The sequence below is a fragment of the Anopheles nili genome, chromosome X (genome assembly GCF_943737925.1).
Source record: "Anopheles nili chromosome X, idAnoNiliSN_F5_01, whole genome shotgun sequence".
Lineage (NCBI taxonomy): Eukaryota > Metazoa > Arthropoda > Insecta > Diptera > Culicidae > Anopheles > Anopheles nili.
In genome coordinates this window covers 1,677,513-1,703,863 of record NC_071293.1, presented here as the reverse complement: position 1 = coordinate 1,703,863, position 26,351 = coordinate 1,677,513, and the positions used below count along the sequence as shown (strand labels likewise).

General features: G+C 41.8%; 2 protein-coding genes across 2 annotated transcripts; one reads left to right on the top strand and one right to left on the bottom strand.

Annotated features, from left to right (window-relative positions):
• Window positions 1-254: 254 nt before the first annotated feature.
• Window positions 255-13,422, bottom strand: LOC128729256 (mucin-5AC-like). The gene is made up of 7 exons (XM_053822922.1): window positions 13,414-13,422; window positions 9,514-9,769; window positions 8,924-9,438; window positions 8,368-8,819; window positions 8,014-8,285; window positions 6,837-7,944; window positions 255-6,762 (listed from the first exon to the last, which is right to left on the bottom strand). The coding sequence occupies exons 1-7, from the start codon at window positions 13,420-13,422 to the stop codon at window positions 255-257; spliced, it is 9,120 nt and encodes a 3,039-aa protein (XP_053678897.1).
• Window positions 13,423-20,731: 7,309 nt separating this feature from the next.
• Window positions 20,732-26,097, top strand: LOC128728626 (cytoplasmic FMR1-interacting protein). Its single transcript, XM_053822254.1, has 7 exons — window positions 20,732-20,941; window positions 21,050-21,229; window positions 21,389-22,897; window positions 23,020-24,399; window positions 24,476-24,714; window positions 24,798-24,945; window positions 25,277-26,097. The coding sequence occupies exons 1-7, from the start codon at window positions 20,732-20,734 to the stop codon at window positions 25,472-25,474; spliced, it is 3,864 nt and encodes a 1,287-aa protein (XP_053678229.1). The 3' UTR covers window positions 25,475-26,097.
• Window positions 26,098-26,351: the final 254 nt, after the last annotated feature.

The window sequence follows — 26,351 nt, the reverse complement described above, 5'->3', positions numbered from 1 at the left end:
GTTTGATTAGAAAATGGTGGAAACGCGACGTTATGAAAAATCAATTTAGGCCATCCATCGCTGTACCCTTCTCGTTTAGTGATTATTCATCTGGTTCATCGCCAATGACACACAGAAGGCCTACACAATATGAAATGTGAGATTCCCAGTTTCTTGTGCACCATCATTACGACAAACGTTGCGCGCATCCGTTACGACCATCTTGAGAACTACTATTTTCGATGTGAAATGTTGACACACTACACTGCGCGTCCTTAACTAACCTCAGCCGTGTGGCGCAAGAAGTATGCCGCAGACGGCGATGCACTATGGTTCACCAACCGTTCTGCAGTGCCGCTCTCGAGAGGAGTGCTTTCGGCGCCAGACCTACTATCACTACCGAGGATTTCCCGGTCTAAATTTTCCGCCTCAAGCGCGACGGGATCAGCGTCGCTGGTCAGCTGACGCGTCAGTTCGTCATTGTCTAGCTCTGGTCGATAGACCGGTGAGAACTGGCGGTCTTGTCGCTCCCCCGATATCTCACGTGTGATGAAGTCCGGCCGAAGGATAGGAGAGAGTGGAATGCTGTACTTGTCATTTTTACTTTCGATTTTGAGCTCATGAATATTTGCATCGGGTAAATTCACCGGCAGAACGTATTTGATATTGAAGTCGATTTTAGTAATCGGTGCAGGTGTAGTAGTGGTAGTAGTGGAGGTAGTAGTTGTAGCTGCCTCCGTGGTCGTAGTGAAACGTGACGTAGAGATGGACAGCGGTTTTGGGGAAGCATTCGCCTTAGATAGTGGGATGACTGGAATATCTTTCGATTTTCGGTACGATGTGCCACCGTTGTTGCTGGTGCTTTCCGGGTTACCAAAGTTTGGCCTCAATGACAGCGAGGACACGTACTTGCGATTATTTGTGTAGTGCCGTGTATTTGTGCCCCTGGTAGTTGTAACTGGTGCGGGTTCGGTTGTGAGCCCTTCTGTAGTTAGTACAACCAGCTCGTTTTCTGTCTCAGCGGAGGTATCTTTGTTATAGGCAAAATCTGACACTCGCGAAGCTGTAAGAACTGATTCCGGTCGTTTGGTGTACTTTTTCTTGCCTTCCTTATTTGGTAACACCAGTAAACGAACACGATCTGGCACTGTGGTATCATAAATGTCCGTTGAAGTCGTCATGAGTAACTCTGGAGTCGAAGAGGAGCTTACGGTTGTGGTTGTCATTGTTGTCGTTGTCGAAGTTGTTTCGCTAGAGGGCTCCTGGAAAGAAAATTCTGCCGGCAGTGTGTACTTGTGCACAATTTCACGTTGTGTAGAAGACGACACGACGGGTGTCGTTTTGGTGGTACTGCTTATCAAATTTTCCGTAGCCAAACTCGTTGTGGTGGTTTGCTCCTCTGCTGTACCCATGTAGTCAGTTGTTTGTTGTTTGAAATTGTTGTTTCTGAGCCTATCAGTATTGTCTGAATTTGTATCATCCGATGCAAGGGGGCTCAGGCTAGTTACCTGCACGTAGCGATCTGTTTCAGCAGCATGTTGCGTTACCGTGACTATTTCTTCGTCCTGTTCTACAGGGACTGCACCTGTCACCGAGCTAAAATCAAGACTTGAAATTCGTTCGATCTCCTGCTGAGGGGCTACAGTCTGCGGTTCTAGCTCCATATCCATCGGTGGTAGTTCGGTTGTAGGAAAACCAGCGCCCTTCTCTGAATCGAACAAACCTTCTAGGGGTATGGTGGAAGTCTCTACAGTAAACACACTGTTAGACGAAAGGACCATGGTTCGGCCGCGTTTATCATCCATGTCTTCATCGTTGGACCTTTCTGTAACCGATGTTCCGCTACCAACCGTGGTGGTTGTATAATTGCTTACATTGCCACCAGTACGATTATTGGAACGGTTTGGCTCTACAAGTCGTATGATAATCTTTCGATTAATTTCCCCAAGCTTCTGCATGACTGGTAACTCATCTGGATTGCTAGTGTTCTTTGTGTAAATCTCAACCACTCGGTGTATCTTTACTAGCTTGTCTGTTCGATTAGCTGCAGGTAACTCAATTTCTTGCTCTTCGGTGCGGTAAATCTCAGTCGAAGATGGCACTGATTCGTTTTCCTTATCAATCGAGAATACATGATACAGTGTGGTCGGCTTGACGGTGGTTGTTGACGTTCTACTACGGTCCTGCAATACATTGACATCATCAATATCGATATTATCATTAATCGTGTAGATCGTGTCAGCCGTATTCAGTGTCGTGTAGTGAGTCTCATCAGATGCGGTGTAGTATTCAGTAGTGGTTCTGAATGTGTTGAATGTTTCCTCGTACGAGGTAGTGTTTTCAACCTCATTTTCTGTCTCTGAAAGCCATGGTGACGTGGTGGTTGTTGGTGTTAACTCATCCGTGCCGTTGGTATTAGCAACAGACAAGATTGTGAAAGCGGTAGTTGAAACATGCGGCTGTCTTGTCTCGTCGATCGGAGACTCGGCTGCAGGTTGGGTAGTCTCCTTGTTTGTTCGTTGTGTTGTCTGTGAAATTCCTTCTTCCGTATCCTTCGTAGTTAGTAAGTACACTATTGGAAGTGTTGCATTCTGTCCAACACGTGTACCATTGTTCAACAGCGTGACATTATAAGGACGAGAATAATCGTTTAAGCCACTACCAACAGCCGTCACCGGTATACTACTAGTGATATTGCGACGATTGGTTGGTTTGCGCGGTTGATATCGACGTGTTGCAAAACCTGCAGGCTGTTCCAGATCACTCACGGTTGAAGCAACCTGAATACGCTCCCCATCCGGACCAGTTTCGGTTTTACTCAGTGATGTAGTTGATCGAAGTCGTCCAAAGGTAGGACGCGTTCGAGTAGTTGGTGTGAATCTAGGTCGCGGTGTTGTCACACTACCTGCAACTGGACTACCGGACTCATTGCTTTGCCCAGTGCCATTGTGAGCTGTGGGCTTATATCCACCGACATTTCCAAATGGCCGTCTGGTGCGTGTAGTGATTGTGCGCGGTGTAGTCAACCCCGGAGAACCTTCAGCGTTACCCGTGTTTGTGGGTTGATTATTTTTAAATATGAATCTGTTGCTACCCGAACTAGGTGCAACTCGTGCAGGCGTTGATCCAACGCGAGGTCCTGGACGACGAATGCCACCGTAATTTACTTCTGCTGCTGTTCGAACTTTATCTGCATCAACCTCGGGCTGCACCAGGCTATTGCTCGCATCATTACCTAGCTGCCCGAAAAGTTTCTTACCTTGACGTTGAATTTCATTTTCTCCTTCGTTTTCTTCACCGCTAAACCGTTGTTCTTCTGAAGAGGAATATCTATCATCTAAGGTAGTTCTATCGGTATCATCACCTAGTGCATAAGGTACCGCGGTTGTGGTAGTAGTAGTAGTAGTAGTAGTTCTAGCAAACAGGTTTGGCCTCTTAGGTAGTAGGACTGACGTCCGATTGATTGATTTCTGTTCGATCGGTTTGGATGAGACAGTAGCTTTGTCAAATGAGTTTTCAAATGCTTGCGGACGTGCCGGTCTATTCAAAGAATATGCAGGCCGACGCCGAGTTGGACGGGATGGTTCTTCGACATTTCCACTATCGTTTGATGGTGCTGATGTTGTTGAAGTTCGACTACCAAGAAGCAATGGCTTTCGCTTCCGTGATGGGACAAATTGAGCACCTGATGATGGGGCAGAACTATCCGTGTCTGCCGTTGTGGCCGTTAACGAATCCTCGGTTGTGGTTGAAATTCGCCCGTTACGAGCCAGCGAGAAAGATGGTCGGTTGCGACGGGTTGGTACGAATTTTTTAATCGGTTCCGTCGGTTCCGGAGCTTCTGTCGTTACAAACTTTCCGGTGAATTTGCGTCTTGTTACACCGTTACCAAAAACTCTAGTCGAACTACGACTAGGAATTGATTCAGATTCGATCTGTTGGCTATCGTTAGGACGCACAATCTCTGGATTAGCTAGTTTTTGGTTTGGCTTTTGCTGCTGTGAAAGGCCGCTTGAGACCAAATTTGAGCTGGGATTGCTTTCCGTGGATAATACTGCTACGGTAGAAGGTGTTTCAGTTGCATCATCCTCATCCAACACTTCTTTGTTATCTAGGTTTGGTAAATTGAGCAAGTTTTCACTATTCAGTAGATCATACATAGATGCAATTTCGTTTGAAGTGTCCGTAATAACCGTAGTGAAATCCGAATTAGCTACATTGCTGTCAGGATACGTTGGATCCGCGGTAAAGGATTCAGTGGATGGAGTTGTAGATACTACTTTAACAAACTTTGCCGCCGGTAGCCGCTGTCGTCGTTGATCAGTGTTAAAAGGCTTACGAGCTTTGTAAAGTTGATTGCTGTCGCGATTTTCTTCAGCTGAAGAAGGAGCTGAGGTGGTAGTTGGTACAGTAGTTCTACGGCGACTAGCACGCTGACGCTTTGTAGTTGATATACCAGGTATTCTGTCCGTCACATCATTAACCAATGCTTCTTCTGTTTGGCTAAAACGTGAAGCGACTCCCTGATTGAGGTTTACTCGCTTGCGTTGGGTCAAATCAAATGGTCGTCGTGAAGGCAAACGGTTGGTATCTTGTTCTGAAATGCTTGCAGACGTACTAGATTCAGGAGTTGTTCGGAATCGTACGGGCCTGGTTGGACGTGTTCGCCCTGGAATGAATGTTTTGTTGGTATTGACTTCTGAAATAACCACATTCAATGTCGTGTCACTGCTTTCAGTAGTGCTACTTCCAATAAATCGACCTCTCAAGTTAGAGGAAACCAACTTTTTCGGTTGTGGTGTGGTTGTATCAACTTCGGCTGCATTTACATTGTATACCGTAGTAAATTCATTGAAAAGCCTACTATCGTGCATTGCCGAATCTTCGACGGTTGAAAGATATCCCTGCTCGGTTGACATATCATTTAGATTTTCAATAAAAGCATTATCCACCATATTATCCAAGTTTTCACGTCCTACGTTAAACGGTCGTCCTCTGAAAGTGGATCGTTCTGGCGTAAGAGTGCTTGAAGTCTCCTGTAATATTTGTGTTGTAAATGCGGAACTTGGTGTGCCACTTGTAAGCTCATTACGACTGCTGAATCCGTAACGCAAGGCAGTGCCAAGAGTAAGCAGAATACGTTCTTGGGTCATGAACGGATCTTCGCTTATGCGCGTGTAAGATTTAACTTCTGTTTGATCAAATGGCGTCACATTGGCGAGAGTTTCCGTCTCTATGCGTGGTTCCTCAGTTGATGTTGTTGATGCATCATCGGAGGTTCGCCGACCATTATAAAGACTAAAGTTAACTCTTCGCAGAGATCCTCTGTCGGAGAGGGTGGTCAAAGGTGTTACCGTAGGTGTGTTTGTCGTAACGGCAGCAGTTACCGTTCTACCAATTGCAAAACGATTAACTGGAAGTTCTCCGGAAGATGGTCGTGAGCGGCGACGCGGAGTCTGAGTAGTGGTATCTATAGTATTCGATGATCGGGAACTGGCACGATCATTGAAAGACAAAGGAGTAGAAGTTGATGCAGTAGATTCGGACGAGGTACGGAAGCGTACCCGGCCACGATTGCCACGGACAGGTGCACGCGTGGCCGGTTGCTCATCCGTTCTGCCATCTACGGTTTCACTGCTTTCGGGGGTAGCAGTTCCGACCCTTCGCTGTCGGCTCGCTGAAAGATCAAATCTCTGTGCATTGGAAAAACTCACCTTTACAGATCGAAGTGTCGTCGACTCATTATCAGGTGCGGTTACAACAGACGCTGAAGTAGTGGCTAAGTTGTTGGGAGATTCTGTCAGGCGTGTCGGACGTGTACGACGAACACCTGTTGCAAACGGACGTGGGGTTGCTTTTACCGAAGCACCACCTCCCGAAGCAACTTTCCGACTATTGTTAGTGACAGGTTCTAGGGTAGCGGTAGTAGTCGATGGTTTCCTAGTTCTTGTGAATTTGAAAACTGAGTTAGAAGTAGCATCGTTAGTGGGGGACCCAGTCGTAGTTGGCAACGTAGTCGACGAAGCTATTGGAAGATTTGTCGATGGAGTTGTAAATGCGTAATCGGGGTCGGTGAAAGATTTCTCTGAATCATTGTCTTGTGGCTCGAAGCTCTTATCGTTATTAGACAAAGTATCACTACCCTGCAAACCAGCATCCAGGCTGCTAACACCAGTAACGCTTTCACCTATGTTAAACATTGTGGTTACTTCTAGGGTTGATTCACTCTGGGATGGTTTGGTACCTTCCATATCAACACCATGGTTCATTTTGTGCAAATGCTGAACGTTTGGTTGAATAATGTCAGTTACCACAGTATTGGACTGATAATCGGATTTCGACACCTCTTGCCGATTCTCGATATCGTCGCTATTTAGCGCGTTTGATGCGCTTATAGTGGTGGTTTTATAGGAAAATGGGAATAATGTTGGCTCGGTAGCAATACCTCCGCCATTGCTAGTACTAATATCGCTATCGTTACTACTATTACTACTACTACTTCTACTATTGTCGTTGCCGATGCCGCTGTTGCTGCTAATATTGTTGCTGTTTACGCGTTCAACACTACTATACTGTCGTGTGCTGTAAGGTATCAAGTTTGGTTCTGAAGGTTGTGATGAGTCGATCGTGGTGATGGTGGAAGCTGTAGTGTAAATAGTTTGGAAGTCTGTAGATGGTACCAAAAGAGAAGAATCTGTGCCTACATCGTCTCGTTCGGCATCCTGCAACCTACTGGTCGAATATGGCGAACTAGTCGTGCGTCTGCGATCGATGGTATTGTAACTGTAAGACATACGTGAAACATTCGAGAGATGAACGGATAGTAACATGTTAACATTTCTTTTGTTTCCACATACCGATTTGGAGTCAATCGATCGTTGTCACTTTCAGTGTTAGATGATGCTTCGGTTGTCTTACGGAACCAATTTCGGTTCACCGTGTTATACGGAACCCCGCCGGTTGAAATTTGTTCTGGTTCATCATCATCAACCTCATCATCATCTTGTTTGAGATTCTCGTTTTGATTTTCCTGCTCAGAGATTACTGCCGGTCGCTGACGTCTAATGCTCACATACTTCGGGCTAGAGGTTGGTTTGCTAGCTGCGAAGGTGGATGGCTGATTTTCCTCTTCTTCGATTTCATCATCATCGTCATATCGATCCTCTATTGAAGTTGCTTTCGTAGGTCGTACACGCTGAAGTGTAACATACTTTGGCTTTTCTCGAAACACTCCTTCAAATTCAGGAAGCTGATCTAAACCTTCGTTCTGTGGTCCAATCCTGCTATTGGTGTATGAGTTACGCACGACTGATGAGTATTTATTTTCTGGTAAGGAGCCCGATTTATCTTGCTGTGTGAAGGTAATTGCCGGGCGGAATTTCTGCCCTACATTACCCGTGCGGCTCAGAACACGTTCGTACAAAGATTTGCTAATAGTCGGCGCTGTTGTTGAAATTTGATCGGATTCGGCATCTTTCAGTGATACCGAGCCATCCTCTTGTGCCTGTAGTTGTTTTTCAAGCTCTTCTATTCCACCAACCTTTTTGATAAGTGCAATAAGTTCTTTGATTACTTTCGGGTCTTCCTCCGGTTGTGTCTCAGTGTTGTCTTCATCGGAGTAGTCCGCTTCAACTGTAGGTTCTGTAGTAGTCGTTGTTGTGGTGGTGCCACGATTGAAAAAGGTATTACGGCTTGTTGCAGCTGTAATGCGAGCTCGTTGCGTTGTTGATGTTGTTGGAGTAGCAACGGTTGTAGTTGTGCTTGTGGTTGAAGTTGTTGAAACTGTTTTGGAACATATCACGTTCCGTGCATAGTCACAAGAATCTGCCAATTTGTTGAACACTAGGCCAGATGGACACGTGAATTGATGAGCAACTAGACCAAGGCTGGGGCTATCCAAACACCAGAAATATTTTTTGCAATCTCTTGGATGTGGGAAAAACCCTTCATCCTCACACTTGAAGTCTGAAAAAACAAACAGAGAAAAATGATTGCTAATCGTTTCATATTAGCATCACCAAATGCACTTCATACCTGATCCCGGATCAGGAGTAGTAGGCGGCTGAGGGGTAGTTGTTCTTCCACCAATGTACAATGATCCCTCAGTCGTGGTCGTCGTAGTGGTACTTGTGGTTGTGACACGGACAGGTCGTGCTACTTTACGGCCTTGTGAGGTTTTGAACGATGCTTTGATTTCATTGTTGTTGTCAGTGTTCACACGATTACGCGTTGCTGAGCCCGGGCGACTTCTGGAACGATTTGGCTTCCGCGGCCTGCTTGATGAAGCAACATCATTTATGCCCACTCTGTAACAATTACAACAACAAAAAACAAAAAGCAAAAATTACTTGAAGCTGAAGCTTGCTTTGGTTTGCTTATGAAACTTACTCTGTACTAGCTAAAAGTGCTTCCTTGGCTGCTTCGATGATTGGGTACGGTTTACCGTGGCACGTGCCTCTGAAATCATCGTTATCTATGGACCAGAACATAATTCCACCCAAGCCATTCTCTGCAACGTATTTTGCCTTTCGCCGTGCAATTGCTTCATCATCATATCCAACCCACTGGTTGCCTTTGTATGCATACGGGCCCATTGCTTTCGAATTGGGCTGAACCACTGTCCAATCTGAGCTTTCCTTAAGATTGGAGCAAATTTCATAATACGCAAGGTAGCCCTTTTCACGTGTTGCATCTCCCTGCTCTCCAGGACCGTCGGCAGGAGCACCGATGTCAGTAGCATCTGGGTTGTACAACGTGTAAGATCGACCGTACGTTGGAATACCAAGTACTAGCTTATCACGATCTGCTCCGGATTTTAAGTAAAATTTTACACTATAATCCTGCAAGTGAAAAAAACCATGTTAGGTAAAAACCATTGTTGTTTTACTAGTAGATGTAAATGATAGAATGTATCTGGAACGGTTTAGAACATGTAGGCACTTACAATATTAAGTTCCGAATCGAAGTTGTATTCTGACGCTTCTTCAAGTGAGAACAGTGGAGAGTGATGATTAACTGCAGGTTCGTACGCACTGTGGTAATCGTATGATAGCAGATTGAACCAATCGAGGTATTTGTTGAGTTTGGGCACATCATATCCCTTCTCCACATATTCGATGCCTGCGGGAACAGCCATCGTTAGCAGCAGCCGTGGGCGTCCTGTTTTCGACGATTCACGCTCGAACTCCTCCCGCAACTCCTGCACCAGTTGGGCATAGTTTTCGCGATCTTTCGGCTTCGATCCATCGCGGAATGCAGGATACTCCCAGTCGAGGTCAAGCCCATCGAAATGGTTCTGACGTAAAAATTTAATGCTATTCTTTACAAACTGACTGCGTCGTTCTGCGTCCGCCACCAGAGGCGAAAACCGAGAGGAACCTTCATTCCATCCTCCAATTGCAAGCAGCGTTTTAAGGTTTTTGTTGTACGTCTTCAGACCAGTGAACTTGGCAAATCCACCTTATAAAAACAAATATTTAACAATACCGCATAAATTAGTGTCATGAAAGATGAGCGCATGTCGCCTACTCGTACCTTGTTCGATGTCCTGATATTTGTCGTACGGCTTCAAGGTGTTTTCTTTAGTAAAACCGCCAAATGAATAGATGAGATGAGTACACAAGTAGGGGTTTATGTTTTGCGGTGTGAACTTCGCCGTTCCCGGTCGGTAAACCGACCAATTTGTGTAGTAACAAACGACTCGTTGATTGTTTTCGGCTGCCAGAGATTCATTACTCCGACATAGAGTAAGAATCGCTATTGCCAAGAATAGCTCCGCTCCTCTGTGAAGCTGTAAAATATCAGTGCACGTTTTGAAAATTGCGAAAATGCGCGATGATTAACATTAACTAAATTAGTTTCCAGATTCTAGACACTCACGAATGGTTCCGTAGCTAAAGGAAAAATAGTTAAACATGTAAAATAGATCTCCAAATATGTGCCACTCATTTAACCATATTCTTTACGATTACAGAAATAGCCTTGTTGCTGTACAAGTGTTGTGACACTCAGAAATAAAACTTTATTCCAATATCCTCTCCCGGATTCAAATTGCTTAAGTGACTCCCAACGTATGTGGGAAACTAAATACTTTATGCTATAGTATGAGTGTTTGTGTGTTGTTTTGATTGCCATTACGAAAGCAACAACACTGGCAGCGCTAAGTGAAAGTTGTTGTCGAATCTTCGTTACGCCGTAACCCGCTGCTATTGATATGGCGATGGTGAGCGCATTACAGCGACCGAGCCCGGGAATGCACGACGGGAAGAAGGAAGATCGCTGGACGGAAATCGAGTCACACAATTTGAGTGATTCGGGGAGGCTGACAGTGAAACTGATCGGGCGAAGCCCATCAGCGTTAAGGTGTGCCATCCGGAAATTCCAAAGCAAAGGCTCGGAGGCTGCGGGGGTTTAAAGGTTGGAGGCTGAACTGTTATAACTTTCCTTTTCGTTCGACGACGCAGTTGAACGTAGCGGGACCACATAACATTCTCGTATTGTTAAATTTATTATTTCCTGGGCTTTGGAGTATTCCGGAAAATGACGTCACAACAGGCATCCCCTAGCACGCGTTTGTACTCATATTAAAGTATAATTTGCAAGGTTCTGAGTCTCGCAATGTTTATACATAGTAGAATTGTCTTGATTGACCTAGAAAATCGTGCGTAGCCACCTTTGCTTGCAGACACTGCTTGCTAAAGTGCTCGTACATCGGATTGTTGACGTGGCTATATGAGGTCGCTGTTCGTTTTTTGAAAGTACTGACCATGGAAAACGTTGATAAAGAAAGTAGAATTCAGCAGGATGGCCGCATGAAAGGTAATTACACCTGAGCGCGCCAACATGGGTCCCAAAATGACAACCTGTTTTTTGCACGGTCTAAAATTTTCTTCGCTTTATCATTTTTTATTTCTTTTTCACCGAGCATTGAGTCGATCATCACCAGGTCCACGATCAGGTTGCTTAATGTTGTAGCCCCGGCACTCCAAACCGGTACCTCAAGAGAGCTAAAGGTGATATTACTCAAAAGCGTTGCGTAATCTCCCTGTTTTTAAGTATTGTGCTACGAAAGAAGAAAACAAAACCTGTTCCATCGCTAGCAGGATGTTTCGGGTGTTGGCTAACAACGTAATGTTTCCAAAAAATGCGGACGCTACGCATAATACCACATCGACCCAAACAAGAAATCGATTGGGCGCTGATGATACTGCTCACGGTATGCCGTTTTTCCTTTCAATGGCGCTCCAAAATCTCGAGGCCATTGATTTGGGAACCAAATTTCGAACGCACCCCACGAGCTCGTTAGCTGAAGTCAAACTGGGGCACGTTAGTCTTTACATTGTGTGCTTCCTTATACACATCATTATGTCGCCTTGCAGTGGGTTCGAGCCAGTGAAATTGGGCCCCCAAGAAGAAAGGAATTCAATCGTTTTTCATTATGGTGTATAATCATGGTTGCAAATTTAGACCGTGTTTCGCGCCATGAGGTCTCATGACCTTGTGATGCACTCACTTTGGTATGTATGATGATCAACTTCGAATTCCTCGCATTTTCATCCCGACAGTTTTTCCAATGATCAGCTATTGCGAAAGAGCTTCTGAATCATAGTGTAACGTTGTGGTTGAATAGCTAATTATCACAAGACTTATTGATTTAAGCGAGGTGATGGCGAAAGTGTCACTTGTTACGACATTATGTAAATGAACAATGTACACAAAAAGTGAAATTTACACGCACTTGCTGTGAGTATTTGGATAGTTTGTGTGTGACACACGGTAGCATTGTGGTGGAAGAAGTTGATAAATATAATCTATCCTTATTGTGCAGCTCGATCTCGTTGAATTTAGCTCAATGCTAACTTTTCGTTTCAAATGTGCCATCCTACACCCTGTACTATTGACAATTCGTATAAAACAATAAAAAATTGCCGTTTTTCCCCTTCATTATGTAAAGGTCAAATAAAACGGGTAGCCTTCATGGCACTGCTCCAAGAGTGAACCAAACCATGGAAGCGTAGCCGAACCACCGGGCGGTACTTCCTGTTGAGCTGTTTGAAATAGCTCGCGCCATTGGCACTATAATTACTACCAAATAATTCACCGGTTTCTGTCAATTGCCAACGCATACCCGTTCCAAAATGTCTATGATTTTCGTTTGTCGTTTCCATTCATACATACGTAAGCAAGAAACAAACCACGCATTAAATGCTTTGTTCGATTTATTCAAACAAATCGTTGAGCAACACCGCACATTCTGCGAGCTCCTTTGAGCTGCCACATGCCCGCGCTGGTTACATGTTCTCGGACGGCATTATTGGCGAAAATGGACAACATCTGTTGTGCAGTCCGCTCATACGGTGAACCGATACATCACGAAAGCTGATCATATTCGCTCTTTTGTACTCCACAATGCGGTCGCATACGTAATGTTATGACGAAGAGGAAACGTGGCATACGGCAGGCTGCAATCTCCATGAGAAACTCTCGACTCGATTGATCGGGTTACGAGGCCACTTGCATGCAGTGGTGTACCTAAGAAGCTCTATTATCTTCGCACTGCCTAGTGTTGGAATACATGACGGTATTTTAATTCACACTGCTTCCAGCTTTTTACAATTCCCTTCCCCGGTGCCACACGCGTTACATTAAAGGGTGCAGTGTAATTGTTGTTTGGGACCGTGCTTCCTCTTGAAGCATAATTGTGACATAAATAGCGTTACACACCAATAGTGTTTTGTGCAAAAAGCATGATCGAAATCAAACGAATCAAAAAGCTGCCAATCTCACTAATTGCAACACTTTTTTGTTTTTTTATTATTCAAACCCAGAAAGATTGCAATGTAATAGCTTCTATAAAATGATTTTCAAGTGTTTCGTGGTTCTTTGAAACTTGGTTTGTGTTACTGCAATCACGAGTTATAAAGGATCCACCATTTTTTTAAATCAAAATCTAATTAGTTGGTATTTAATTTCAAAACATTGCACCTTTTCGATGGCGTATGAATGATGCAAAATTTCAATAGCATGCATCCTGATGTGTCGTTGTAAGTGCTGTAACTGCACCCAGGTAACGCTTAATGAGGAACAACAAAGTTATTCATTCTAAGCCTCTTGCCTCGAATGACTCAGTGCCACGCCAAAAGCTGTAGAAAAAATCTTAACGGACACGTAACCCAACCACGTCGCGACCATAACGACAGCGTCGCCACAGGCAACATGTAATAGACGAATAGAACGTCCGGCCCACGATGCTGGCACTCGAGGTTTATGAGCTACATGATGAGAATGCTCAAACAGCTACGTGTATCAGAAACTTCAACCGCAGCTGTAGCTTATGCTTCTTACTCCTTCCAAATGCTAGCGCTAACGGGATCGAAATGCAACACCAGGGAATGCACGTATTACATACGCTGATGGAGAAAAGTGTGGACTTACCGGAAACATTGTTGTGCCCGCTCGCCTTCGATCGTTTCGATTTTCACTTCTGGGGTCTCGAATCCACGCACTTCACCTGCACCCCACACGGGCTCGCGACGACTTTTCGCTCCAATCGGCTGTGCCTTTCCTTTCGCTCCTTCGTCGTGGGGAGGCTTGCTTATGTTTTATGCACCACCAAACGGCAACGTGCTTCCCTCCGGGTGGTTGTCGATTTTTTTTCGGTGTCGGCTGATTTTTTGATGGTTCAAGACACGGACTTGGATATGGTTTTCGTTTGCTACCGTATCTTTGCCTCTAGTACATCCGGGTGCTACTAGCTTGGTGGAATGTTCTTTTACATCAGACTGGGGCTGTCTTCACAACCGGGACAGGTTCCAAGGCAATCAAAAAAGCTGAAAATTGTGTTGGATTGGGTTGAGAGAAAAATACTTCAATATTACACATCGAGAAAGAGTGAAAAGGATAAAATGCTTGCAAATGTATTGCAAGAAAATGAACTGCAAAACCATGAACAGTGTGTGTGAGTTTTAAATTGACAATTAATAATACTACTTCCAATCGTCCATTTCTGCCTAGTCCAAGTGCCATTGCACATGAACGTGAACCCATAGTACAGCATTCCTTAATTCTGTTGCATATTCCAGTAACGCGTTGGCCAGCCTTTGCTGTGCATAATAATCCACCTGAAGCCATTTTTTTCGCCATGTTTTCCACTGCGAAAGTGTAGGAAAGTGATTGAGAAAATTGTCTGATTGGATATCAACCAGTCAGAGAACAACGGCCGTGGTTTGGAGGCCAAACCACCGAAATTACGGCAACTTTCATATCGAGCCACTCTGATCAAGCTTTCATTTAGATGCTTAAACGTTCACTTCATGCATATTTTGCGCAAAAGAGAACGTGTACTATTTTGGACAATTGAACTACTGTACAGAATGTGACAGAAGTGTTAAGAGAAGATTATTGTATAAATAGTATTATGAGAAAAAGTTCAATAATGGGCACAATCGCAGAGAATGCTAGCGGTAGGAAAAACATTCCAGTTTTGCCCATTACCAGCAGGATGAGCATGTATACAAGATTGTTTGTTCCACTTTGGTGCCAGTGGGCTACTTATTACGCTCCATAGAACATGTAGAGTTGTTTGGCGATGGACAGCTTTGGCTTTGGCATCCATCATCACTAGCCCTTTTCTCCTGCCTTAGCCACTCGGCTAGGATGCGTCGGGCACAAAGAAAGCCGCATCGACGGTAAGTAGTTTAAACCGGATTTACCGCACCAATCGAGCCGCTAAATACAGCCCCAGCGCGAGAGAGGTAAGGGAAAATGCGCCAAACACGGTGGAAGAAAGCGCGAAATGATGCAATTAACATAGACATTTCAAAATGCAGCAGGCGCGCACGCGATCCCATACCATGTGGATCGATTGTCCAAAAAAATACACGCGCAGGAAGCGACTGACTGCGTTTGCGCGTGTCCGCGTAGCGCATGTTACGCGCCACCAAGGCATTGCGATTCTGCAACAGTCTGAGAAAGTAGCGCCATTTGGGAATAGAGGGAAGCAAACAGTGAACTATCTACGCATTCAATTGATCAGGGGGCGTTTGTTTGCTTGAGCACCAATGGTTTCCTGCTCGCGAATTCGCAGAAGGTATTAGCGGCAGGCAATGGCTGTCGCGGAACGCAGCAACGTGTGAAATGCAAGCACACCGGTTGCAATCACCCGGAACTACTGGGTTACTGCGTCTAGCTCTGCTGGTTGCTCGACATATAGTGAGAGCAAAAAATGGATTAGGAAAACCATGTCAGGCTCGGGGCCTAAATGAATACAACTTTTGTGGCACAGGTGCAGGTTGCAGCTTGCTGCCGGAAGAATCGTGGAACAATGGAAAATGCACTGATTTTCTTACATACCGCAGGGAGGGTCTTACATGCGAGCAATGTCGGGTAGTCCCACAGTCACGATAATGCCCATCCCATGGCAGGAGGCTGCACAAGCCAAAAAAAAGTCGAACATAGTGAGTAGGACAGACCAAGTCACGACCGCAGCGTGGCGCTCTCTATCTGCCTGTTTGACGCAATTTAATTCACGAGCAGTTCAACTTCATCAGTTCAATAATTGCCCAAAATTGATCGCTTTGGCTGTTTGTAGTGCGATTATCCAAACTTATGGTGTAGTTCATTAACGAAGCATTAATTCATTAACGAAAAAAAAAATGGGTGCATTGAGTCTCAATTTATAATTTTAGTTGTCAAATTTACAAAATGACTGTTAGTTATCTTCTACTCGCCTACTTTGCATCGCGAATAAATAAATAACCAATTTCTCTTGTACATAACGGACAATGCATGTTTTGAAATAAGCGGATTGTTTCATTTTTATATTCTTGCCGTCTTTATGCCGGTTTTGTTCGGCCATCATCAACGACCACTGGCGCAAGGAAAAAAAAACAATAGAAAAGGTTCTCACAGTATGTTCTGTATTTCATTGACACATTTAGGAGAGGGAAATTGATCTTTCCTAAAAGAAGACATACACGCCAGTTTTTTGTATGGTATCAATACAATAGGAATTGCTTGACCATATTTAAGTCAAATATGCCATAATATGAGCATAATTCATTTTCTTTAACATGATTTTTTTGTAGTTTAGTAATAAGAAAATAAATAAGAAAGTAAAGGACGAAATCCATGCCAATGTTTTAATTACCATTGTAAGTCTGTTACATGATGATGACATAATAAAAAAATAAGTTACACAACACCGGGAATAAAATGCCATATTCGGGAAGTTCTGTTTGATAAAATATTTATACTCAGCTATGCAGTGAAACTGCTTAAATCTTGCGAGCATGAAAACAAAATTTTCAGCTTTGACTTAAATCGACTACCGTACAAGAGTAGCTATACAGCTGGACATGCGACAGGCCATACTTGGAGCTGAATCAGACACTAGCAGGCCTTTCTTAAGTGATGAAATATATATATATATATATATATATATATATATATATATATATATATATATATATATATATATATATATATATATATATATATATATATATATATATATATATAATCTATGTTATACAATAGTTGACAAGCTATATGTCCAAATATACGCAAATGTCTTTAAAAATCGATCTTTAGTGGCACATGCGACCCATCAGTTGATTTATATATGTATGGCAAGAATCATATGAATGTATGACAAGAATTATAGATATGAATAGAACAATATTTGACGAGAAAATGGCATCAGCGATAAAGTTTAAAAAATAAAACAACAGGTTTTGAAAATGATTCTTCTTCATTAGTAACGCTACCTTTGGTTACAAAATGAAATACAAAACGAAATACACGATGAAACTGGGTAGAAAACGGAGTATACTGATGGATACGGCTACGAACGTAACAAGTCGCCAGCCTCTTCGCGACGCGTTCCTACGATACGTTCCTTTCTCCCTCTAGACCAGTTTTTTCCGCGACTTTCGAGCTAAACCCGCGGAGACTAGTTACCAGATGCTAACGCTATACAAAAGAAAGGGAAAACTACTCTTTATATACTCGCAAGCTCAAGAAACACACAGACATAAAATGTGAAGGACATCGATATATAAGCACGAATGCTCGTCGATCACTAGTGTAATAGCTGGTGTTGCAGAGGTTTGACAAAGTGAAGGTTATTTGAACTATCACTGCCTTGCCTAAAACATTGCAACCGTAGAAAACGGATGATCAAGATGCTAGGAAATTTGGATCCACATTTGGGAATTTGAAATTGTCAATGATTTGCAATGCATTCAGCTCTGCAGCTTTAAAGGTTGATTGCAGTGAAGCAAAAGCTAAGCCTCAAATTAATTCAACGTCTATTAATAATCCGTAGCCCGTAACACGTATTGCGGACCTGAATGGCTTACCTTGCTTCAGTTTACTTTTCCGTCGATTGGCGTATTTTGATAAAACATAATAAAATGAAATAATTAATTTAAACACTTATTCTTGCACTGTGATGAATCAATGTTTGTGAACAAAATGAAATGCAAGTAATATTTAGAGAGCTCACACGCGTTGCATCGTTAGACCAGTTGAAGTCCTAGAATACTGGTTATTTAGGTGTCGGTGGCAATCTTGCCACCTTGCGTAATTGTACTGTGAAAATTTGGGATTTTGAATCGTTGATACGGCCTAAATGTTTGCTGTCGCACTTTACTACGTCCACGCCTTTTCTCACGACTTTTGCTTTTTTTAAAAGGCGAACCTAACTAGGACAAACCCAAGACAATTACCCACCAGTTCAGCAATACTCTCAGCGGAGATGAATGCCTACGGTAACAGTAGCTAGCAAGCAGTTCAGCCCTGCTCTAACGCAGCATCCAGCTCCATTGAAGCTTCTGGTTGTTGATTGTGATTTGTCTTGCGACGTGCTGAGTTGTTGCCCCTTCCTGCGAACTAGCATTCCATCACACACAAATGGCCGACACACATATGACATTCACATCCTAAGCTACTACACGGCGTCGCTCATGATCTGGTTTAAGACTCTGATTGCTCAATATTCGAATATATGCACACACTATCCGTTTGCTAGCTTTTTTTATACACCACGGTGCTTACCGTATGCAGCTGAGGGAGAGCTTAGAGTGTTTTCTTGCAGAAGTCGAATGATCAAAGCCACGACGGCTACTCTTCAGCACTGTCGGGAGCTTACTGAACGTTGGTTGCGTCGACCGTATGGTAGCCAGCCACGGCTCGAGAGACTAGGTAGCGCAGGAGATTCCTTCACTCTACTTGGTGGAGGTGGAGAACACATTCCAAAAACCGGTACAGCGAAGGCGGCGAAAAAAACTAAAGGCGAAGACGGTGGCTGCAATGGGGGGGTCGATGCGGGAGAAAACGACACGGTGCTGGTGGTGGCGAAGTGGCGATGTTGATGGTGACTAGGTACCATTAGCGTTTCACTTTCATACTCGTTGAAGCGTCCGGATTCGGCGTGGAGTTGCGCCGAAGAGTTACTCAAGATGCAGCTCCGTTACTGATGTCTCGCACTCATCCCATTGTAGGCTATGTATCGCCTACTCCCTCACACTATGGCTCAGCTTCCACTGTCTCATACTTCAAGTCGATGTGCAATGTTCCACCCGTTCGCACTTTTTTATCTCCGCAATACACTTTTTCCAATCCCCACCTGTCGTTACTTTACATTATTTGATCAAGCTCTTTTTTAACATAATCGGTCGAATTTACTGTATCGTCATACTTTTTTATCTTTCTCCTTACCGTGGTCCATTGCATAGGAACATAGTTTTGCAGTATTTTCTCTGTTTTGTCTACTCTAATCATCGTAACATCTTCTTGCCATTAGTCTGATCTCATTACGATTCTTTCATGAGAGCTTTTGTATATAAATTCGTTTTCATCGTTTACCATGCTTCCTTCTTTGTTTCTGCATCATACATTTGATTTACTTATTCATACTATGCAATGATGGCGACGATTTGACCTACACTCGTAGCATTGTTTTTAAAATTTTTTCTGCAAGAAAATTTATCACATTTGGATTAAGTTCTCCATAGTTAAGTATTTGGATTGATGATTGAACAAGATAATACCCATCCGGATTATTTTCTCAAATATATGGATGTATATGTAGCAAATAAACTTAGCACAAATGGTGGAACTGCTTTATATTAAAGAACTTGGATTGATGAACCAACATAATAATAACCATTCAGATTTTTTTTCAAATATATTCAAGAATAAGTAGCTAATAAATTTATCACAAATGAATGAACTTAATACTTATGCATTTGCATTGATGAGCTAACATGCGTATTATACGCATCCGGGTTTTCTTTCAATTGAATGTTGGTGGGTTAGGTTTCTTTGGGTGAATATATAGTTATAGTAATGACATTCAAAATTAATTTCTAAGGTTCTAAAAAAAATATGTTAAAATGAATTGTACATTCGTCGGGATGAATTTCTTCAGTCTTTGTAGATGTTCGAACTAAAAGTATCCAGAAATGTCCGAGAACACTATGCACAGGGATAGAGCAATGTAGCGATGTGAATTGCTGGATCATCAGGAAACGACTCCATTACAATACTTTCAAAGATAGTTTAATAGAAAAAACTAATTAAGCAATCACAATATTGTATAGCAATAAAGTATTTATCTGCGTATAGTATCTACGACAGCGGAAGTAACGGCTATCGTACTTACCGCCGTCTGACTGTAAAGACGTCTTTATGTGTGTTTTGAAAAAAAAACAGGGTTTTGGCCATGCGTCTTATGGGAGCATTTTTGATGATGAACACATTTAGTGCCGCGCAACAGATGAACGAAGAAAACTAATATGATGAAATTTTATATAAACTTGTTAGTAACTACTAAAATTGTTTGCATATAATGATTTAAAAAATTATGCATAGTAACTAAATTGGTTGTAGTAGAAATAGCTTCCCTAGAAAAGCGAATTAAACACCAGAACCACCTTGGTTAAACGCTTGGTTTGATGGGAAACGGCCTGTTGAAAAACAGCAGAAACAAATCTCTTACAGGCAAGTGTTAATGCAAAGCGCGCGTGATTTCAAGATAGATATATATAATCTTTTGATTATTCTCTCGAAACAATTTTTTGGCCAGGTAGCTTTCAATACAAGTATTTATATAGTATTATGTTCCATTATCATTTACTCAACACGCTATGACAATGTCAATACTGTCATTTAGCTCTCAAAAATGGCTGTCAAAAGTAAGCGGTGAGAGCTCACCTTTTCCTATACTCATTTGGTGCAAACACGTAAAAAAATGAAGTGTTGGCGTTGGGTGTAGGCTTTTGTTTAATAGTAAGAAAAAAGTGTATACAAGATATAGTGAATAAGAGGACATTGATAAGAAAACAATTGTGCCGAATAACATTGGAGAAAGCATATAAAAATTGAATAAAGTAAGTATTACTTTTGTATGGCAATTAACACGCAATCAAATACTTGCTCATATATGTTTTATCAGCTAAACTAATAATGTCTTGACGTGATTATAGTCAATGCATTATAGACATGCATTTTGATTCTGTTTTTAATATGTTGAATGAATGTTGAGTTGATGGATGAATCATCACTCGATTTACCAGTATGTTTAATACAAACTAAAAGCTTACTGTAACATTCCGGATGATTACAATCATCGTATTAGCTTACAAAGTAATGACAGTAATGATAGTGTGAGATATAACTGGTCATAATGTAATTTAATCAAAACGCGTTAAGGAATAAACAAATTGCTTCCGTATTTTACAGTATCATAATGGCACAAGAAAAAATTACCCTAGCGGATGCGTTATCCAATGTAGAAGTGCTAGACGAATTGCCGTTACCAGACGAGCAGCCATGCATAGAGGCTCAACCCTGCTCAGTGGTATATCAAGCCAATTTCGATACAAATTTTGAGGATCGTAATGGTTTTGTGACGGGCATAGCGAAATACATCGAGGAAGCTACTACACACGCGAATCTGGTATGTATCAAATATTCACAAACATCGTTTCCTGCCGTTCGCTTCGCGCTGCACTATTAGATTGATAATAATAAATTTTGAATTTTTTACATGTTAAAATCGATGTAGAATCAACTTCTGGACGAAGGGCAAAAGCATGCTGTCATGTTGTATACCTGGCGCTGTTGTTCGCGAGCAATACCGCAGCCGAAATCTAATGAGCAACCGAATAGAGTGGAGATTTACGAGAAAACCGTAGAAGTGCTTAGTCCTGAAGTGAACAAATTGCTCAACTTCATGTATTTTCAAGTAAGTAAAAATTCAACGCGGTGCATCTATCGACGGGATTATTCAATACTTCAACAATCAAAACAACAATCAAGCATAAAAATCAACCTAGCATTCTCGTCATGAGGTAATATTAATATTTTTTTTGTTTTGTTTATCTTATTGTTTGCGATTGTACAGCGTAAGGCTATAGAGGCATTTTCTGGTGAGGTAAAACGATTATGTCATGCTGAAAAACGTAAGGACTTTGTATCCGAAGCATACCTTCTTACTTTGGGAAAGTTTATCAATATGTTTGCTGTATTGGACGAGTTGAAAAATATGAAATCAAGCGTCAAAAATGATTACAGTACGTACCGGCGAGCAGCTCAATTTCTGAAAGTTATGACCGATTCTCACAGTTTGCAAGAATCGCAAAACCTATCTATGTTTCTCGCAACACAGAATAAAATACGAGACACAGTGAAAGATACGCTTGAAAAGATAATGGGCTACGAAGAGTTACTGTCAGATGTTGTGAATATTTGCGTACATATGTATGATTCTAAAATGTACATGACTCCCGAAGAAAAGCACATGTTGGTGAAGGTAATGGGATTTGGCTTGTTTTTGATGGATTCAGAAATCTGTAACATTAACAAGCTGGATCAGAAAAAAAAGTTACGCCTGGACAGAATTGACCGCATATTTAAAAATTTGGAAGTAGTTCCTCTTTTTGGAGATATGCAGATTGCTCCTTTCAATTACATTAAGCGCAGCAAACATTTCGATCCTAGCAAATGGCCTTTATCAAGCTCGACAGCAATTAGTCCTCAAGCTGATTTGATGGTTCATCTCCCAACTATCAGGGATGATCACGTAAAATATATTTCTGAACTTTCTCGGTACAGTAACGAAGTAACTACTACTTATAAGGATAATGCGACGGACGCGGAAAATAAAGCAACGGCAGATCTAGCATTGCGAGGGCTTCAGTTACTAGCCGAATGGACGTCCGTGGTAACCGAGCTTTACTCATGGAAATTGCTTCATCCAACCGATCACCATCAGAATAAGGAGTGTCCAGCAGAAGCGGAAGAGTACGAGCGCGCAACGCGATATAATTATTCTGAAGACGAAAAATTTGCTTTGATCGAAGTAATAGCTATGATCAAAGGTCTACAGGTGCTTATGGCACGGATTGAAACAGTACTTTGTGAAGCGATCCGGCGTAGCATCTACGCCGAGTTACAGGATTTCGTGCAGCTAGTCCTGCGAGAGCCCTTGCGTAAAGCAGTGAAAAATAAAAAGGATCTGATCAGATCGATCGTAATGTCCGTTCGGGAAACTTGTGCTGATTGGCAAAAAGGTACAGAACCTTCTCAGGATCCTGCACTAAAGGGCAAGAAGGACCCAGACAGCGGATTTTCGATAAATGTGCCCAGGTTGAATGTTGGCCCCTCATCAACACAACTCTATATGGTGCGTACGATGTTGGAATCGTTGATTGCGGATAAATCCGGTGGAAAGCGTACGCTTCGCAAAGATATCGATGGATCGTGTCTGTTACAGATAGATTCATTCCATAAAGCTTCCTTTTACTGGACGTATCTGTTAAGCTTTAGCGAAACTCTTCAGAAATGTTGCGATCTTTCGCAGCTCTGGTACCGAGAGTTCTATCTGGAAATGACTATGGGTAGGAAAGTAAACGTAAGTATTATAATTTTGTTTAAAAATTCATATACATTGTCGTTTATTACTTACATGCGCAACACATTCGGTTTTTGCGCATTCATTTACTGAATTCTGAGTTACATTTACATGTTTTTCAGAAATGTACGGTTCGACATCAACATAATGAAGAATGTAGTGACTTGGTTACAATGGAAAAGCGTATTCAATTTCCGATTGAGATGTCGATGCCTTGGATTCTGACTGATCACATCTTGCGCACCAAAGAACCATCGATGATGGAGTATGTACTCTATCCATTGGATCTGTACAATGACTCTGCGTTGTATGCACTCACCATCTTCCGTAAACAATTTCTGTACGACGAGGTAGAAGCCGAGGTGAATTTGTGCTTCGATCAATTTGTATACAAATTGAGCGAACAAGTGTTTGCCCACTACAAACAACTGGCTGGTAGCATCTATCTTGATAAGCGATTTCGTGTGGAGTGTGAGGTTTTAGGATTCAACTTTCAGTCGTATCCTCGAAATAATCGCTATGAAACTCTTTTAAAACAACGACACGTACAGTTGCTTGGACGCTCTATTGATCTGAACAAGCTTATTACCCAGCGCATTAATGCTGATATGCAGAAGAGCCTTGAGTTGGCGATTTGTAGATTTGAGGCGAGCGACATAACTGGGGTTGTCGAGCTGGAGGCGCTGCTATCGGTGAACAAGCTATGCCACAAGCTTCTTTCAAAATGGCTGGCATTAGATGATTTCGATGCCATGCTGAAGGAAGCAAACCATAACGTACTGGCACCGTATGGGCGTATAACACTTCATGTGTTCGTTGAGCTGAACTACGACTTCCTTGCAAACTATTGCTATAATGCTGCTACTAATCGGTTTGTTCGTAATAAACTACAAATATCTTTTTCTGGTGCCATCACTCGTGAGAAAGCTCCAGTTATGTCTCATTATTATCTGTGGGGGTCAAAACCGTTGAATGCAGCTTATTCTACGCAATACAGTCAGTACAATGGTTTTGTCGGAGCGCCACATTTCCATGCTATTTGTCGATTGCTCGGCTACCAAGGTATTGCCGTAGTAATGGAAATTATTTTGAAGGACATTGTAAAACCCTTAGTACAGGGCAATCTTCTGCAATTTACCAAGACGCTCATGTCCGCTATGCCCAAGTGCTGCAAATTACCGTTGTGCGATTATGGATCACCAGGTGTTCTGAGCTACTATCAGGCACATCTGGTAGATATCGTGCAGTATCCTGACGCGAAAACTGAGTTGTTTCAATCTTTCCGTGAGATGGGCAATTCGCTGTTGTTCTGTTTACTCATTGAACAAGCATTATCTCAAGAGGAGGTATGCGACCTTCTGCATGCGGCACCTTTCCAGAATATTTTGCCGCGTCCTTTCTGTAAAGATGGTGAAAAGCCGGAGAGCAAGCAGAAGCGATTAGAAGCTAAGTATGCGTCACTGCAGATAGTACCTAATGTGGAAAAACTTGGAACTGCTAAAGTAAGTTAGCTACTAGTTACTAGTAGGCGTTGAAAACGAGTTTTGAAAATGATTGTGATTTGTCTTTCTTTTTTAGCAAGCAATGATTGCACGTGAAGGAGATTTGTTAACACGTGAACGTTTGTGCTGTGGCCTGAGTATCTTTGAAGTAATTCTTGGCCGTGTGAAATCATTTCTTGACGATTCTATTTGGATGGGTCCCGCTCCGATTAATGGTGTCATGAACATCGACGAATGCTCTGAGTTCCATAGACTCTGGTCAGCTTTACAATTTGTTTATTGCATTCCTGTAGCTGGTACTGAATACATGGTCGAGTAAGTAGGAAACCCAATTATAAACTGACAGCGCTGACGACATGGATACACGGAATAATTGATAAAAATATTATCGTTCACAGGGAATTATTTGGAGAGGGATTGCATTGGGCTGGTTGCACAATAATTGTGCTCCTTAATCAACAGCGAAAGTTTGAAGCTCTTGATTTTTGCTATCATATTCTTCGTGTGCAGCGAGTAGATGGCAAAGACGACACGGTGAAAGGAATCGTAAGTATTTGATTAGTTTATCATGTTAAAAGCTATCAATCTGATTTGTACGCCAAAGTAATGAAAAATAGGATCTCAGATATGCACATCATACAGCAGATATTTGAATGATTTTATATTGCATACATAATGATATTCAGAAGCCTTACAAATATATGATTAATTTTGGCAACATCAACAAACAAATAACTCTATTGATAGAAAACACCTAATGAATATTTCTAAATTAAGCTTAATATATCTCGTTTTCAAAAATCTCCATTTACTTTCTTGCATGCCTTCTAAGATAACTTTGGCTTCAAAAACGTATTGTATTTTTTTCAATTCGCAGAATCTTAAACGAATGGTTGATCGCATCCGCCGTTTCCAGGTACTGAATTCACAAATATTTGCTATTTTAAATAAGTACCTGAAGAGCAACGATATCGAAGGATCTAATGTTGAACATGTCCGATGTTTTCCACCTCCACCACATCCGAGCGTAGCCCCTTCGCACTACCATGATCCGAATAAACTTCGCACGCAATAAATTAGTGCAATGAGTCAGTCGTTCTCAGTTGATACACACTTGGAAAAGTTTGATTTATAAACATAATTAAGGAACTAAATAAGAAGTAACAGTTTATATTGCACATTTTAATTGATTGCTATATTATGCGCCATTAAAAAATTTGGTATAATACATGTTGTGTCCAAATGTTAGGCAAATATTGTAATCAATTAAAAAATGTTGCTCATCATTTATTAATAAGTTGTTTATTTTTATATGAATGAATCCATATTTATGAGCATTGTATTCGGATGTGTGTATGCACAGTCTGCTAGTAAACATTTTTGAAAAGTAACAAATCCAGCAGTAAATGATTGAAAACTGCGAGGAAATAATTATGTCTAGATCATGAAAAGTAAATTACAGCTTATTCGTGTATTGAAATTATTTTCTAGTTATGAAAACATAACATTGAATATAGCAATATTTATAGGCAGTAAAATGTGAAAAATTAGTAGATTAGTATAGCTCTTCGCATATCTCCAATTATTCAGGAATCGGAATACTGAGATAATAATAATAATAAAAATTAAAAATTCGGTATCACTTCACGTACTAGGTGCTTCGTTTATGAATTTTACCAACTTTATTACTTATTGGAATATCACAACATTATCTATATTGGGTTATTATTCAGAATAAAGCTATATGAATTTGCAAATGCAGGTTATATGTGTTTCGTAATTCAACATTTGTGTTTGATTGTTTTATTCATCATGCGTTTTATCGGTGTCGGTTTATAGATGCCTTTTTTTAAAAGAATGTATGTTTATTGAGGATATCTATGACTTGGAATTTTTCACTTAGCCGGATACCAGTCCTGAGGCTCATCGATTATTTTAAATTATATATATAT